We start from the raw sequence: 19130 nt of genomic DNA on the forward strand, positions 1-19130 counted from the left end.
AAAACCAGTGAGTTCCGTTTGCTTATAGCTCGTCACAGGATCTGCTGCAGGTGAGGGAGACCTTAGAAAAGCAGAACAAGGTTCAGCTGTCAAAGCTGGGGGAGTCAAGGGACAGGTAGTGTGTAGGAAGTCTGGGGTCTGCATTTTAAAATTTCTTCTTAGAACTTATATAAGTAAGCTTCTTAAAACAGGCTTCCTCAATGGTCCTGTAAGAGCACCATGTGGTTTCATGAAGAGAAACAAAAGTGAACTAGAAAATACAGCAGAGGAAAGGTGTGTGCCGTCTTGAAAGGGCAGCTGCAGTCTTCAGCAGAACACGGGGTCTCCAGGAATGCAATGAGTAAGAGGAGGGGGGGGAAAACAAACAAAGCTTGTCTGTACTATTTAGAAAAATAGCTTCTTGGTTGTTGTTGTTTTGTTTTTGTTTTTTTTTTTCTCTGTGTGACTAGATTAGCTAAATACACTGTAAAGTTAGGTGAGATTATTTCACTTCTAAATAATATAAAATTATTTAAAAACTGTTTTGAGGTATATCAACTTAGACTAAGAATTAAGAAATAGGAATAAACTTTGGAGACACTTTGAACATTTTGAATGGTTGGGGTAATCGTGGACTACCGGAATTCTGTGGAACCCTGTATGAGACTGGATTGTGCTGGGAGCGAGACCCAAAACAAAATAGGTGTTAGAACACCCTGTTTTAAAATTAAACGAAACACAGATCAGACTACAAATTTTGCTGGGGATGATGTAATGATTGCTGTCCCTCTGAGAAAATAGCCTGATTTGGTTCTAGTTATTAAGCAACAAAGGAATTTGGAAATCTCTCCCTTTCCTTTGCCTGTATATTGTTTAATCTGTTGTTTTTTAAAAAAAAAAAAACACACAAAAAACCCCAAGTAAACCAAAAACAAACCTCAAGACATTCTGTTGTCAAGTTGAGATACACTGAACCTAAGGGATTAATTTGATTTTGTAGAAAGGTAAACTAATTGAAACAGGTCACAACATTTCCTTGCCCCATTTTTTTTCTTTTGTCTCTTTATTAGATGCCTGAACATAAATTTTGAAAAGTGGTTGGTTTTTTTTTTTGGTTTTTTTTTTTTTTTTTCTGAAGCTAGTTAGACCATCTAATAATCCAGGTGGTGGTGGTCTTCTATATCTGGGGTAATACCTGTTCATACCTAAGCTCTGGCTTTAGGTAGGCACTGCTTTATCTAGAGTACAATGTCATTTTGTAATTGATTGCAGTTAATATATTCCTTTTCTCATATCCAACATATAAATGCAAATTATTAAATTACACATTTCTAGAAGAGCTCTTGAGCCTAAACTAATCCAAAGTACCAGATGCATCTTTCTTTCAAATTTTGACTCCTGTATCTTGGGAATATTTGGAAGAGTTAATTGCATAATTGGTTTCTACATTATCCCAAGAGGTCATATCTATTACTTTCAGAATCTTGTTACAAAAATTAATTAAAGCATCTCTAGCACATTTTCATTTGCTGCAACCTGAGTAAGATGAATAAATTTAAAATGCCTAAGCTACAGTTAAGAAAAAGCATCTATTAGCAACTTGTGACAAAAGCCTTTTATTTGGCTATTAAACCACCTGTTTAAAGTTGTGGAAAATGAACAACAAAACTTGAAAAGAAAACCAAATAAAAGAGGTGACATAAATGGGAATATGAGTAAAGGAGAAATGAGGCTACTTCTTTCTAAAGTACACAGCAATTACTTATCAAAAGGTATTCTGCAGCACAAGTCACTTTCTCTACGGCAGAAACATTCTAGGCTGCTTGTTTTTCAGTCATTAAGAAGTGAGGGAGCACTTCCGTGAATCCTTTGCAGCTAATATAAGATTTACAATTGAACCAAAGGAAACTATGAAAGAAGCACAGCAATTTTGGAAGAAAATAGAAAATTTTGTTACAGTGACAGTTATTTTTTAAGGAGAAAGAATGGGAGAAAGTAGAGATAAGGATTAATTTGCTCTTAAAGGAGCTATAAAACAGAATCTGGCCTTCTAGTGGTTATTTAGAAGGGAGTTTAGTAACTCTGAGAAATTGTTGAGAAGCTACCAGCTGGTAGAAAACTAATTCAGTATATTCATCTGATGAATATACTGATGAAAAAAGGGCCATCAGTAATTGGTCAAGCAAAAGGCTTCTTAGGCCTTTTCTCACAATATGTCACATGCAACATTTGTCTTGCATGTCTCTGTCAGGTTTTTGCATTCATTAGCAAATTGATTCCCTACCATATATTTTCTTTTTTTTTTTTTGTATTTACTGAGCAGAATCTGTAAGACTTGCACAGATCAAATAGTGTAAATTTTTTTTTTTATACAACTTAAGTAGGAAGAAGAATCTGCACAAGCAGAGCAAGGCTTGCATACACTTGTTGAAAGCATGTTGCCAGCAGACAGATCCTTTCATAGGTAATTATGGAAACACAATTAAAGACAGATGGAGAAGGAGACCTCTGGTGGAGGAAAAATACTGAAGAACAGGTTTGTTGCACTGGAAAATTATATGAAAAACAAAAACGCAGGAGAAGCTGCCCTAGATAAGGCTCATCTCAGAATACAGCTGTATTGCTCCCATTAGCATTCCTTGCACTACCACTAAGCTCACCCTATTTTGTCACTCTCTTGAAATGAGGCTGTCAAGATTTCTGATCCTGGAACTCCAGAACAAGTTGAGACATGGAATAAAAAACATGCCTAGGAGACAAATTTGGTTTAGATAATGTTACTATAAGACTTCATAACTCTTGAGACCCAAATATGAATTCTCTTAAATTTCTGTGCCAGTATCATATTATTTACAATTCTTTTTTTTCTCAAATGCCAGGTCAGGTAGTTTGTTACATGGACAGCTGGTAATTTGATCAGTGTGTAGAGATTTGTAGCAGAAATAAATGAAAATGTTTGAAGGCACCAGAAGAAATGGCAAAACAAGGATTAAAAGAATGATCTGAAATGATGATACCAACAATAATAAGGAACACTGTTCCTGGTGGTCCACTGATTTCAGAATAAACTTTTATATTAAGACCAAAGAGCTGCTCTCTCATAAGAGCATAGTGCTTGTCAGCAGACCCTGCAGTCTAACATGAGCAGCACAGCAATAAGGTTGCAGAATATGGCATACCCTCTTCCTTGTCCTGTTTGCCTACTAGGAAAATAGACATTCAAACCTACTTTTCAGACAAACAGAAGAAAATACACAATGAACAGCAATCTTGCCTAAAAGGTCTGTTCATAACTTACTGCATTGTTGCTGATTAAGAACTTCAGGGATGTGATAAAGACTTGATAGCTGGCATCCTTTGCACTCGGCAACATACGTTTAGTGATTCTGGGCAGGCACACTTACCTTGGAGCTTCTGTGTGAGTGAATAAAATCTATGAGAATATAAATTTATAAAATAAGAGATTTCTGTAAATAAATAATGTTAAGTAAAAACTTGCACTGAATGTTGTTACATAAATTTTTCTATGAGGAAACCTGGAATGAACAAGCAATGATTCAAAAATTATGCCTGTCATAAGTAAATTTATTAACAAATTTTTAAAAAACATCACCTTTAGAAGCATTAAAGTTATTAGGACTACTGAATTATGGTTTGTTGTGAAATTATTTTTAAGATTAATTCACACATAGTCACTTTCATCCTTATACCTGAATGGTCACTGCATTCAGATCTTCCCAGTTCAGGTACAAATAAAACCAAGTTTGCTGTTTAACAAAGATGGAAGGAGTGTTGTGCAGAATGCCTAATATTTCTAGCTGCATCTCCAGTCTCCGCTACTGCCTCACAAATATGTAGTGTCTATTCCCAGTGTTAGAAAAGAGCTTGCAGAAACATAATTCTGTTGAATGATCATGACAACTGGTGGTTGCAAACAGACTTCTGCTCTGTGACTCCACTTTTAGAATTTATTACAGACTCTATCTGATTAGCAGAGCCGGGGGCTGTAATGTTTTCGAAGGAAATCGGTCTCTAACTTGTAAAAATAACTAAGCTAAATGTTTATGCAAAGATGTCTAAAGAAATGCAAAGGTATATGTAAAAAAACCCTGTTATTTCTGAATGTAACATTTTACAAACAAGCATTACATCTTCTAGGAGCTATTCTCTAACCTTTGCACATATATCTGGCGTATTCTAAGTGTAAAGTAAGTGGGCCTGTCAGTACTCCAAGAATTTTAACTTGGTTTCTGTAGGTGCTGCTGCACCTGTGCACCCAGACTGGCTGCAGCTGGAGCCGGGCATTCCCTCAGCTGGAGCATGTTTGCAAATGAGCTTTCAGCTACCCTCCTTTGAAAACAGCAGCTTTGCCGAACCTGCCACACTTCTCCATGCACCTGGGTACTAAACCTGAGAAAGCTCCTTGAAACAAATGCAAGATGAGGAATACTGAAAGTAAATTGGGGTGGTTTTTGCACCTTTCTCCTGTGTAGAAGAGCTCCCATGACTGCACACCAAACAAGAAGGCACAAGATGGCGGCCAGGCTTGCTGCCCTCACATGGCGCCTGTGCAGGCCTGCCTGCTGTGGAGGGGGTGGAAGTGTCCAAATGGGGATGGAGAGTCATAGGAATGCTGCAAACAAGATGGAAACTGAAGAAGAAAGAGAAGGTGCTCCAGTGAGGAAGGTGAGTGGGAGATGGGGTGACAGCTGGGGGGGCATGAGGAGAAATATAAAACAAAGGGGGAGGGGAGGGGGCTGGGCAGGGCAAGTGGCAGAGGGGAGCTGTGCAGAAAGATGGGTTTGCCCCATGAAAGTCACAGACTGTAGCAAAGTTGAAGGGTGGTGCAGGCTCACAGTCACTGCAAGCTTTCAAGTAATTTTGTCACCAAAGAAAAAATAGCAAGAGGAGTCTCTGAGAAGTGTGTGCTAAAAATGCCTCAGGAAAGAGACCCAGGCTCTCCTTCCCTCTCCTGCCGGGTAGCAGCTCCTAATTCAGTGCCTCATCTGAGAAGAAAAGGACTCAGGACGTGGAAAACAAGGGGCCACAGAAATACGGAAGGAGTGAGAAGGAGATAGATGTGGGGTGGTGGAATTACTGAGGTTTCAGGTAAGGCAGAGTAGGCAGCAACTGCAAAACCAAAGGGTGTTCGCAGATAGCTGTGTGAGGGTGTGGAGAGGAGAGCTGGTGTTACACCTCCAACTGCTTCACACTGCTTGTAAGGCTGGAGGGGGAGAGAGGTGGTAGTAAGTACTCCATTGTGAAAATGAAGAGGTGAGAGAGTTATTTGAACAGGGTTGGATCAACAAAGGATGGGAGTGAGTTGATGGGAGCTAAAAGCCTCTGCTCTTTGTGAGCCGGGAAATTTGAAAACAGAAAGCAAGCAGGAGAAGTGAGTATTTGTGTTAGTTCACATATGGGAGGGAATGATACTTTAAAAATTGCAGGAAGCTTCCATGTGGATGATATTGAAGACTTGCTTATGTAAAGGTTGCATGTGTACGGTGTTACTACTTATAGTACCTTATGCCATTTCCTTAGAATGACTTCTGTAGTACTTTAATATAATTGCAGACCTATAGTGAGATTAAAATACAGCACCGTGGCTTTAGAAGAAAGCATTTGCTACATTAAACTTAAAATGGCAGTCCTTTAGTGCCCTGCATATGAAGTGCTTTTTATCACATTTCCTTCAGTTGTTTTACAGGCAGCCCCACATATAAGTTCTTATTTATTACAGGTTCTTTTACTAGAGCGTGTGAGGAAAAAGTTGCAGGTTTTTTTTAATTTAGTGCCTTAAAAAGTAGAAGTTGGAATTCTTTATTGAATAAAAAAACAGGTCTCATTTAATTGATTTTTTTTTTCTTTTTACATCTTTGTTATTAGTAATACCAAGTTTGTTTTTAAAAAAGACTATTTTCTTCAACTGAATTGTGGCTACCACATACGGCTGTTCAAATACAGCTTTCAGATTTTGAAATCCTGCATTTCTAGATAAGCAGGAGGTGGAAGATTTTCTGAGGAGACTGTTGCAGCAGATTTGCTCTGTTCTATTAATTTCTTTCTGAAGTATTCACAAATGGGCAGTACCAGAAACAGGCAGGTAGGCTGAACTGGCCTTTAACTCAGCAGACCTTACGTAACTTTCTAATTTTATTTGCAAATCTAATATAAATGTTTATATACATTTTGAATTTATATTTGAGTTTTGACTTAGGTCTAACTAGAACTGGCAAGATAAAGACCATTATGGTTTGAATAAATAAAGGTAATGTGTATTTGGTTTACCCAGAAATTATACATGTTTATGTGATACACAGTCTAATTACTATATGTCTAATAAGTTACAGTAAGGTTATGGACACTTAAAACTTTGTAAGACTGTACTGTTAACATGATACATAAGGTAATTTGGTTGTATCGTAATACTCAAGATCCTTCCAACATGAATAGAGTTCAATATAAAGTATATTCAAAACTGCTTTTGATTATTAGTCCCTTCCTATGACCTTCCTAAAGAACCATTGAACCAAGCTGGTAAAATGTCATTTGCAGGCATTTTTCTGTTTAAAAATACACATGAATGATTCTAATTCACCTTGGGACCTGATTGCAGAAAAGTTGATTGATCGGACTTTGGAATAACGTTACTTAGTATGTCAGTGTGGCCTTTTCAATCATTGTTTTTAGCATTTGATGTGTATAAATGAACACTGATAATGCAGTCTTGCAGCTGACTGCTTTCTTAAATATGCTAATTTTTTTTATTACTGACAATTTTTTCTTCATGTCATCTCCTTTAGTATTTAGTTATTAGTATCGTATTAGTATATTAGTATCATGCATCAGTTGCCATGGTCAGTAGTCACAGCCATCAGTACTAGCTCATAGTTATCCAAGTTTATGATAATTTCATATTCTATGAAAGTAATCTAAACTGTAATTCTATTGTCACTTTCACTGAATTTTACTACTTATATCAAGGTTCTCATTTGTTAGAGGCGGTGCTGTGTTTACTAAGTGTACTTACAGCTTATGTGTGGGCAGGTAGATGTGTTTTTTCTTTATTTTACAACCTCCCACCCCACCTTCCCCTCAGCAAAATTGTTTGAATGTTTTTTCTGTACCGCAAAAAATCTGATGAATGCTACTGAGGACATGCTGTATAATTGCTATTTTCCTTGTTTTAAAGAGTCTCAAGGTGGGTGGGTTCTTTTGATATAAAATTATGTATTCCTTCCACACGCTGGTTTATAAAATAAAGGTACTTCTTTCCCATAAAATATTGTAATTTTTTGTGAAGTGAGATACTGTGTATAAGGAATAAACTTTTAGGAACTATCTTTCCTTACGATTTCTGGACAATTGGAAAAGAAAGAGTTTCTGATACTTTACAAATAATGGCTTTTTTTTGTTTTTTTTTTTTTTATAAACCCTTACAAATAATGGCTTGTATGTGTTTTTCTACTGTACATAACCCTTTCTTCAGAAATGTTCTTCTTTAGTGTGTATTGCTGTTTAAAAAAAAAAAGTGAAAAATCTTGCACTTTCTTTTGGTTTCATAACTAATGGGAGATTTTTTTCATTCCGTTAACTTTGTCCTTTATGGCTCTTACTGATTAAAAACTTTTTGCTCTGTATAGCTGTAAAATATGTCTAGGAGAATTCATGTTACCATTGTGTCAGCTTAAGTCTTGTGCTTTATAGAAGTATAACAGGGCATAAGACAGATCTGGATTAAAGAGGTTAGGAACTCAGCCATGTATTTCATTGAAGTCAACCCCAAAAAAACAGACCTACTTGTACACATGGACGTTACAATCTGTAACCTCTCTTACGCATGCAGTTTCTTTTCTTTTCCGTGTAGTTTCAAAGATTGAATTTGTATGTACTTTTTTTGTGAACAGAAAGCAGGTTTATGTCAAAATATAATTCTATTCCTTTAAAGTCTAATAGATCTATTTCATTATTAGCATCTTTTGTGCTAAGCGCTTACAAACTGTGTGGGGGAATCCACATGCTTCAGAAAACTTCGTAATCTGAAATTTTTGATGGTACACAATAGATTAATAAAGATGACAATTGAGAGATGGTTGAAATAATAGTAGAGATCCGTTTACTTTCATGAATTATTCACATCCATCTCAGTAGTTACAGCTTGTCAAATTGTACCCCAGAACGTCAAATTATACACTATGACATGCAAAACTCATGGTTGGCTTTTGGTGAGAGGGTGTTCTGAGAAAGTTGACCCTAAGCAAGCCAACAAAGCTACCAAGGGTTGGAGCTGAAGCAAACTGCCAGGGAATCAAGAGGATATTCATATTGTGCATTCTGAAGCTCATGTCATCATATTAGTGACATTTAAATAATAAGGAAGTGATTGGTGTATAATTTTGGTCATTAGGAACAACCAACCTTGCATGAGGCATAGTGCTGCTCAGTTCTTAATAATTGAAATACTTCAGCATTGTTAAAAGATATTATATTAAGTTGCAATATTTGTAAGTGGAACTTAAAGTATGTTCTCTGAGGCTCCTTGGACAAGCAAAACAGAACTACATTACCGACTATTCTTATACAATGTACAATTCATAAGAAAGCAAGCTAGCCATAAATACAGACATCAATTTAAAAAAAAAGGGAGATGTATTAAATAGGCAGTAGGAGACCCAGAACCATAGGGGGTTAGAACATAGGCCACAAACCAAAATACTACAGGTAAGGGTTAGTGTTGGGAAGTAGGTTATTATCAACTTCCATTGTAAGTTTCTCTGGTTCCTGTTCCTGTCACAGCTGTCCTTTATTCCGTGCATTTTTCTGGAATTGGTATTTGACTAGGCTTAACTTGTGATACAGAAAAAATGACTTTCAATAGAAACAACACGTTTCTGAGACTCTAATTCTATGCTGCTGTGAGATCTGAAGCTGAACTGGCTTTATGTGTAAGTCACACTGGTGGAAAATACAAAATTATCAAAGATGTTCAGTAATTTTTAAAAACGCCTGTAAGTCATTGTCTCTAAGTCGAAGTGTGTATTAGCACACTGTTGATTCCCTTTAGAGGAGGAGTCAATGTTGAAATATTCCATGGAGTTTAGTAATGCAGATTAATTTTTATATAATCACTTTATATAGAATAATTGTTTATGTAGGAAAGCCCTGAGAAAAAGAAGGCAAATCAGAAACCACAGTAAATCCAGTGGAGAGTGCTTGCACAATTTTTGTTCTTTTTTTTTTTTTTTTGCACAGTATTGGGAGGCTTATTTTACCAGTCACAACTGAACAATGCAGCTGAATACAAAGAATTGAATATACACAATCTATTCGTATTTAGCTGTTTGTATTAGAAGAATTATAGTAAATGTATTGACAGCAATTACAATGATCTTGCAGGTAGTTAGCAGCTACATAGCATGGAGACTTGTAGTGAAAATAAAGTTATTTTTGTAGTTGCAGCTCTATAAGTAGCTGATACAGACTTGGTATTTTATGGTGGTAATTCTTTAACTACATGGTAGATGAAAGAGAAACTAACTACATGCTAACTCTTAATTCTGCCATGTTATGTTTTGATAATTTATCATTTGACTTACATCACTACTCTGTGCTTAGGACAGTCAGCCACTCAACATTGCTACTTCAGAACTTTTTTCTCTCTCGGTTCTTTGCCAATGGTTAGTCATTCTGTTGCAACCAAACTGAATTAGTGCAATTCTCTGGATTAAATTTTTTTGCATAAACTCCAGGTTGTTCATAATGTGTTGCCATAGGCAACAATCATAATTTAGTTTCAGTGAACTCTGTTCTAAACGTTGAAAGTCCTTCATTAATATTTCCTAATTGTTTGTTAAAACAGCCTATATTCATATGCTTATAGAAGACGAGTGCTGCAGATGTCATGCTTGATCTGTGCCAGATAGGTAAGGTTTTGGGAATATATGACAGGAAAACACAGACATTTCAAGAATAAAACAAGCTTAAAAACACAAGTTTGTTGATAGTATATATACAAGAGAGTTGGTAGTTTGGAGCAGAAACATGAAATTTGGTATTAGTCACAATTTGAGATCAGGAATTGTTTTTGTTTTCCCAGAGGTAATCTCATCATATCTTGTAACTTTTTAGGAGTTGTAAGACACAAAATTCACATTTGTACTTACTTGCTCTAATTAATTAAATTCTTATTCTGCTTAACCAAAAATTCAGTCCTAGTGTTTTACACCATGTAACCTCTTAACTTACTTGCTGTTCCAAGTGTTGGCTTTAAGGACCTATTCTGAATTAAATCTATCTGTGGACTTCAAGTGAAATACATTTTCCTGTTTACTCCTTGAGCCCCAGTACAAGGGGAAATACACTGCGCTGGGTGAGATTTTTAAAGTCTTGCTATTTGGTGTATGAATAGTGCCTTATGTACAAGAATGTGTTATTGTTGTATTGTGATGGGCAAACGGTGAAATATGTCTGGTAGTGTTCATGAGCTCTGCTTGGGCCATCTAGAACTGGAGACTTCGGTGAGACATAGAATAATCTTTGTTTTGGCAGATTTAAAACAACTGGGATTGGAGTAACTGTGGTTTTTGGAAATAAGAGAAAGTGCTAGTCATGTATCAGCATTTTAGGTTTAGGAAGAAACTTGTGAACATACTTTTCTTCTTTTATTTTTTTTAATCATTCTTTGTAACAAAAATGAAGAAGATACAATGTCAAAGTTCTTAGGTTCTTAGCATCATAGATTATAGTAAAAAAAATCGGTTTTGTAATCTATAATAAAGTTGGAAATGAGAGTCCTAATGTTTTAGGTTAAAATAATGTGAATTGTTATGCTTACCAAGTACCAGACTTTTTTCTTCTTTCATTTTTTTTTTTTTTTTAACTTATGCCGCCAGGTGGCAATCTAACATTGAGCACTGGTAAAATAATGAGTTTTGAGCATCTGTTCTGAGATACCATCCTTTCCTCATTCTGAATTAAGTAGTGTTGAAGTTGCTTGGAAAGTCACTGAAATAGGCCTTACAAGCAGTATTGATGCTATGCTATGGATTCTGTAATGCTATAATAGACATCATTCTTCCTGTATTCATAAAGAATTACATCAAAATTGCCTCAGCTTTTAAAAACAAAATGAAACTTTGTGCTATATAACAAAGCATAGACATAGGATAAGTATAAAGCCCCAACAAAAGTAATTTTTAAAAGGATGGGAAAAAGTGTAGAAGAAGTTAAAAATGCTTGTAAGTTAATAAAACCATTCTATCTTTAAACTACTCAAATTAGTAATCTTCTGATGAAGGTTTTTCTCAACTTGGCTAAGATCCTACACTTTCCACTGTAAATTGTAATGTAATTCCTCTAGAATTAAAAAAAAACCCCAAAACTAAAACTTTTTAGATCCAAATTCACAGGAGTAGTTTTCTGTGAAGGGAATGTTAACTTGTACTAAGGGGCTAGTGTTTGAGCTGGGCAAGTAGTTGACTGCCTTGATGCACAGGCTGAAAATAGCCAACATAACAAATTTGAATACTTTTGTGAAGTTTTTGTAAAGGTATCAATGTGTTTCTTTTAATGGCTTGTTAAAAACTGTATTTATACATATCTTTGTACTTAAGTAGAGAACAAAGAATGCAGAGCCATGTCAGTCTTGTAAGCAGCATCTAAATTTTAGCACTTATAATTTTGACTCCTCGCCCAACAGACACTTAGATAATTGGTATTACCCATGCTTTTGAAAATGCCAGCATGCATATACTTACCATTACAGGTTTTGTAAATATCTTCTACTAGGTTTGATCTGTCTCTGATTGGTGGTGTAAGTCAATCTTCAGGAAGGTGAAATACACACGACAAAAAATGGTTTAAATTCAGATATTCCTTTGTTACAACAGGTTGTTTATCTCCCTTTGTAAAATTCATGTTTCTACTTTATTGCCAAGCTAATGCCACTGTAAAAATTCCGAATTATTGTTTGGTGGCAGCAGCAGTGAAGCCTGCCAAAAGCTAACCTAGAATCAAGAACTCATGTGAGTCAGTCAGCCTTAATCCCTTAGTAAGAGGGAAGAGTTTATGTTGGAGAACAAGCAGGCAGCATGTTTGTGCTGAAAACAGAAAGGAAGTTTTCCTTAAATTTGTTTTGTAGAGAAGTTCTTTTGATAGCCTTAAAATACCATAGTCTGTCCACAATGTATTCAGCAGCCAAAGTGTTAAATTATAGATTTACAATTGATTAACAAGAATAGGACATCATAAAATACACAGTGGTCCCAATCCATGTTATTTGACCTGTGTGGCTTTCACAGTGGAATGCTGCACCTTACAATCGTATCCAGTAAAGCAGAGTCACTGTATATATATGCACACTATGTACGATATGTGATCATTTTGGATTGGTTTACTGCGGTGACCTGATGCCATTTTCTCTCAATCATAGCTTCAGTAAATTTTTCTCAAAAAAGAACATGAAAAAGATTTTTCAAGACAAGTTAGTGTTAAGAAATTAGAAATGAAGACATTATACTTGATGTGAATGAGACTTCTGATTAAGTGCGGTTCCATAAGAAGCCAAATCTTAATATTGGAGCAATGGGGAAGTCCTGGAAAAAAACTAGCAATGTCTTGAGGAGATGTACATTTCATTATACTGTAGCAGCTGAATATTTTTCTCATTAAACATATAGGCATAATACTGAGCAGAACAAAGCTCTAAGGAATAGAAGTGTTGCGAAATGGTTTTGCAGTTCACTTGATAATTTAAAAAAGACAATCTAACCAAAATATTTTGCTTACTGGGGCAGGAAATTGTTTCCCAAAACAATGCAGAGGCTACTTTGTAAAGCTGAATATCAAACAAAGGAAAATAGAGGGACTTGAAAAGAGAAAAACAAACCTGCTGGTGAAATTTGACCTGAGTCAGAATTTTAGATGTTTTATATCATCTCTGTTACAATGCTAGAGGTAGTATCAATATTCCTTTTTCTATATGCTTTGCCTTTGGTTTAAAAATGGGAAGTGAGATCCTGGCCTGTTGGCACCTGTTTAAAAAAAAGTATTGGTAACCTCTGTAGCTGCCTTATTAGAAGTTGCAGACATATAGGTACCTATAGCTATCTATATTAACTGATGTAAATATAATATTTTGTTCCAGAAGTGTCTCAAAGTTTCGTAGGGAACATTTTCATGGAATGCTCCCAACATATGAGGAAAAGACTTGAAATGTTACGGGGTTTTTTTCACCTTTCCATGTGATTCAGATGGATTTGTCTCATCTCTGCATGTTCTGAACTTACAGTCTGGAGATCTTACTGCAGTAACTGAAATAAAACTTGACCAGCAGATGTACTGCATGAAAATTTATATTTTGTGAAGGAAATAGAGCACTTGTACTTTTTATGAGTCTTATGACTTGTGCTTATTTTCTTAAGTTTTTAGGTGTATCTTGTTTATAATTGTTCAAAGTAGAGTAGTATGCTTGAAAGGTTGTTTCATATAAGACGTTACAGAAAAGCTGGCCTTACATGTGTAGATTTTGCCATGCAATGCGTGTATCAAATCCATTCAAAATATAAATGTATGGATAAGCGTGTGTCAGTAGGCCTGATCTGTTTTTCGGTAAAAACACTGAGCGGCATGCTGTGACTTTAGGCAAGTTTTCCTCACATCTCTCTTTTTTTATATTTTTTTTTTTAATAACTGTATTCCATAAGGAAGATCTGTTAAGTTTTGTTCTTTGTATTGATTAGGAAAGAGATAAAACATCAATTCAAAGATGCCTGGAGTAAAAAAAAACACCAAAACCAATTGGAAACCTGGATGTTCAGGGCAACAGCCAAATGAGTTTTCTGGCACTTCAGAGAAGTATTTTTCTGACACATTGCTTTTGTCTATGTCTTATGGCTGTCTTTTTCTTGCTCACAGCAACCAGCAGAACTATGGGGTGGGAGAACTCAGAGGCTTCTGAGTTGCTTTTGGCCTGAAATTGCCTGTTGCTGAGTAATGAGATTGTCTTTTTTTTTTTTTTTTTTTTTTTTTGACTGAGTTTCTCAGGGTAGTAAGAGGGAATAAAACATTTTTCAAAGCATTTTGCCCTTCAAGGAGAGAAATGATTGGTCATCTCATTGTTTGGTTTGTGTCTATATTTAATTAGTGAAAAATCAGAATACTATCGTTTGGGGGGAGGAGAGGAAGGACAGTGTGCATTGGTTTTCACGTGCAGAGGATGAATGTGTATAAACTTATTAGCTTGTGTACATAGAGAGTCTAGTTTCAGTTTTCACTGTGCTACACTAGTCCTCGTGACCCCAAGAAAGTTATTTTTCCCTTACCCTCATGCCTCTTTCTCATTTGTAAAAAAAAAAAAGAAAAAAAAAAAACCCAAAAAAACCAAAAAACCCACCATGTTTTTACTGAGAAAAAGACTGTGTATATATGGTACTCAGTGAGGGTATGAATCGAAGTAAATATGCACAACACGAAGTTTGGGTAATGCTTCTTAGGGGCAGAATGTATGGGTAGGATGTGGTTATGTGGTTGTTGCAGCCTTGCCACAAAATGCAAGATCATATAGTGAATTGACTGGCTAGAGCCTCCTTTGTGCTCTCTCCTCCTGTTTCCTTGTGTCCTTTCTCTTTTTCTCCCTTCACTTAAGTAAATTTTGATCTATTTTTTTTTCCTTGCTCACTTGCTAATATTGAGCTAATAACTAGCAATTTTCATTAATTACAAATTTCTTCATTATTTTACTAGAACATAAAGGTATTTCAAGTTTTATATTAACATAACTATGGTTTATAGGTTTTGAAGTAAATTTGTACCATCCTCTGTACACATTTAGGTGCAGTTGTGAAAAGGTACAAATAAAAACCTTGCAGCCCTTAGGATATATCTATAACTATAATTTAAAGGGCAGCACAAATAATTACACATAGTACGTGCAGATCATTAAGTCATCTTGGAAATCAGATTTGCAGCTGCTTATGCAGAGAAGCAAGAAACAAGTTATTGTAAGCAAGCTGAAAATCAGCTTGTCCTGTGATTATCTGTTTTACATCCTTCTGTGCAAATCAGTAGGTTCAGAGTCACAGAATTTGATACATTTCAGTTCAAAATTGGGTACCCTGATCTGTGAAAATGGAAGTGCAAGCTCTGCTTTCATTAACACTTCACCATTATTGCTGTTCTGACCAGACAGTGTCTGGGGGAAAAAAAAAATCAACACCTAGTGATGGATGTAATGCTTCCTGCAATACTTTAACAGTAGGGTTTTTTTGCCTCTAGGGTAGAGAGAAAAGGAAAAGAATTGCTTGCTATGAGCTGGAAAAGCAGCGCAATTGGCTCTGGCAGTGAGGGGGTTGACTGACAGTCTGCAGTGCAGTGGAGTTAGCTGAGCTCCCTATATGGCTGTGGATTAGCTATATGCTAATACTGATAGGAGAAGAGGAGCTGTACCGAGCGCGCAGTGAGCTGACGGTGGAGGCGATCAGAGTCTCAGCAGAGCTGACTCCTCAAGAGCCATGGCTGAAGGGGGTGAAGGAGGGGAAGATGAAATACAGTTCCTACGAACTGTAAGTATCTGCTTTTTATAGGTCATGTAGTACATGATTTTATGTCTCATGTCTGTTCATTTTTCTGGTGTATTAAAAATAAAGTGTTATTTCTGTGCTGGGCTTGCCAAATGGGAGAATTGATTTAGTCAGTGGAAAAAAATAAAGCAAGAATATGAGCTTTAATAGCATCAGGCAGTCTCAGTATGTTCTTCCTTGAATCTGCTCAATAGCCAGTTTGGTATAAGGAGACCTATTTCCGCTGTAATCCCCCTGTGTTTGAAGCGTCCTCGTCAACTTTGTACTTGGGTTTCTAAATCTAGCATGCCAAATAACTGACCTCTGAAACTTCTGTCTAGGTTAGATTTCACTGACATTAACAGAAGCTTTGCAAATAGGAGAGCCTTAAAATGATGAATAAACCAAGCAAGCCCTTGATGACCTCTTATGATAAACATGCACACAGAAGCACTCTTGTATGGAGTGAATACCAACAGATGTTGAAGTCTGGGCTCTGCAAATGTTTGGGGTCTTTTCTCTGCTTAAAAGAAGCTTATTTTGAAAGGAGATAAGGATTTCTTTAGGAAGGGGTGTTAATTAGTGAAATAGCCTTCACATGGTGTAATTTTCTATAAAGAGCCTTCACACCATTCTTTCATAAAGCTTTACACAAATCTAGTCTGGCACCCAATTTGGACTTTTAATGCATGAACATGACTTGCTTAATTTTTGGGAAGAGGATAAGATCCTTTTCGTGTGTCATCTTGTGTCTCTTGTTATTTTTACCCTGCATGACTAAGAGTGTGTTGTTGTGTAACTAGCATGAAAAAACTGATATTGATGTGTGTACTCCCTTCTCTTTCCATACTATCTTTACTTTGTATTTATCAAAAATAATCTTCCAGAAACAGTGTCCTCTAGAGTTGATATAACTTTAAAAGAATAAGTTTCTAAAATAAAACATGCAAAGTGCCCAAAGCTTGAAATTACAAAGCTGATTTCTGGGAGGCTGGGAATATTTATTTCTGGGAATTAAAGGTTGGAAATTGGTGATGGCTGCTGCTGCTGCTTATGTAAATTGTTTAGGTGTGATGAAGTGTCATTAGCACTTTCAAGCCTGGGAGAATTTCATGGGGGGAGGGAAATGGATAACCGAAATGAAGTATCCTTTCCAACATCCCTCCACTTTTTAGACGTAACTATGTTACGTAGTTTAGTAGATTACTCAGCCTTTAGGAGGAGGTGCTTTTTTCCAAGGCTGGAGCTTTAAATTACTGTTCTTCATCCTTTCGCTTTCTAAGATGTTGCCTTGACTGAACAGTCTTCCTCAGGGATGAAGTGACAGGCTTTGCCTATTCATAGCCTGTAATTCCTACACAAGATGGCAATTTCTGCTACTGTGGCCCATTCTCATGCTAGTAGAGCTCTATTGTATTTCTTTTCAACAGGTAAAATGAAGCGCTAAATAGAGGTGGGGGCCAAACATGGAAACAGCAAAAGTGAGACTATGCAGGAGTGTTCTTTCTACTTGGTGTTAGGAATCTTTTAGAGGGGGGGAAAAAAAGGACTAGATTTCTGTTTTGGAAACCTCGGCTTCTCCTTCCTCTGAGCAATTGTGTCAGTTACTGCTGTTTCCTCTCCATTGTAAGTTCCTTCACCTTTGTGGAGAAGGGATCTATTGTTGTCTCACAGTATATTGGGAAAGCAACCATTTATTAGGTAGGGAGTGCTACAGTGTTGTAAGCCTTCAGTGCTTACTACTTACAGCTGTTATTGCTGCCTAAACACTGTTCGCAGATGCAGTAGCATTTTAGAACTCTTCCAGTGAAATGGTTGATCAGTCAGGATCTTCTCCAGCTCAAAATGTTTTATGGGAACTTGGATTGCTAGTGAATGTTTCCCGGGCTTGTGTAGCTGAGTCTTCGTTTGAAATTGTTGATCTCCATATTCTTATTTTTAAGTCTGTAGACAGAAGTGCTCTAGGATGTTTTAGGCTCTCAGAGATAACTCTTTCTTCATGAGGTATAAAATAAAATTAGATCTGGTTTTATCCAATAATATCCTACAGGATTTTTTGAAAGAGCAAGAGAATTAGCTCTTAAAAGCCTAGTAAAATTAATTTTTGCTTCCTTAAATGGAAACTTTCCCTTTGTCCCCCATTTTTTGTTGGTTAAGATTTATTTTTATTTCTGGATCTAAGTTGGTGTATAGTTTTGTGCATAGTTTTTAGGGTCTCTGCTCAGGGTTAGAAGCTCAGTTATGCTTAAAAATTATACCTGTATTTGTTTCTAGGGAGCAGCAAACTTGTGGGCATATTTATAACCTTTGATGGAAAGTTTTTCACTATCACTTTCTGTTCCAAGACATTCCTCATATTTGATTAATTTGTCAGCAGTGGGAATGATGAAGGCCTTAAGAACAAATTCTGGAGAGGAGAGGACAAGAACACTTTCATTGTCCTCATTGTTGTAGTAGTAGTATGTCTTCAATACTTATTTCAAATAAGTCACAGTTCTTTTGTGAAGTCCTTATGTGCAATGGTAGCGTTTAAAGGAACGTGTCACTAATACAGTGTAATTTCCTTTCTTATTTTTTCCCTGACTTGTAAGTTCATTATCAAGATAAATAAATATATAAATACATACAGTTTTTTTCTTATACTGCTACCCTGCTGCTGTGTCTTTGTTATGAAATCTTCGATGTTTTCTTTACGTAATAATGCTTGGAATGATTTCTCTAGTTTTCTAGTTGGTGGTTTTCGTCTGGATTTGACTCTGGGTATACAGCGTGTGTGTGTACTACCTGCATGTCATGTACGGAAGGGAGAAGTGAAGCACTTGTTACATGTGTGTAATATGCAATACTCCTATCTCTTAGTTTCCCGCCCTGGTAGTGTTTGTTCTTTAGATGACTTCCCACTGTTGTTTGTTTGTTACCCCTTGCTAAGGTATGAATACATGAGAAATTAATGAAGATAACTTTTATGCAGCATTAGGTGAGAACACATATGTTAACCTGTGCTGTTTTGAGGTAACTTGCTGAGGGATCTAGAGGGAACTCTGTTGCCTTTTGCAGTGTGGATGAGAGAGTGTAAAGCATTCCCATTCAAGCCTTTCCTGGCTGCTGGGACTTCACTACTGTGACAAAGTCCTCTCCACTCTGGAAATTTCCAAGTTCTCTGTCATCTCCACTGCTGCCAAATTAATCAAATATGAGACAATGCCTTGGAGCAGATAGCTTTTATCTTTGTGCATCAGAAATACCTATATAGCTAGAGGGAGCAAGACTGGGGAGGGGGGGAGGAGTCTCGCCCCTGCCCAAAGCATACAAGCAGTTTAAATGTACTTGTAATGAAGCATGTCAAAGTTGTTTGCTATTTTAGAGTCCGAATTATGCTCGTAATGTTAGTTAATAGGTGTATTGCTTTGTTATTTTTCCTGAAATTCATTGTATTAATGGAAAGTGTTTCCGCTTATTTTAATACAAATAATTTTTTTTTTAATATATAGCTCGTAACACATTAGTCAAAGTTTTGCCTTGTTTTCCTTGGATCTGAACAGAGCGTGTGATGGTGTGTATGAGTATTGGTGTGTGTTTTACTTTGTGCATGTG

The 19130-nt window shown here is 36.4% G+C and overlaps 1 protein-coding gene across 1 annotated transcript in view; it reads left to right on the forward strand.

Moving 5' to 3' along the window:
* Positions 1–4512: 4512 nt before the first annotated feature.
* Positions 4513–19130, forward strand: part of LOC104469836 (ryanodine receptor 3-like) — a gene marked incomplete at its 3' end in the record, with an annotated part of 66415 nt that continues 51797 nt past the window's right edge. Inside the window, exon 1 of the mRNA XM_010084548.1 lies at positions 4513–4665. Coding sequence (XP_010082850.1) covers positions 4513–4665 — 153 coding nt within the window. The remainder of the gene's footprint in view (positions 4666–19130) is intronic.

This window comes from Pterocles gutturalis, unplaced genomic scaffold, assembly GCF_000699245.1.
Source record: "Pterocles gutturalis isolate BGI_N339 unplaced genomic scaffold, ASM69924v1 scaffold1745, whole genome shotgun sequence".
NCBI lineage: Eukaryota > Metazoa > Chordata > Aves > Pterocliformes > Pteroclidae > Pterocles > Pterocles gutturalis.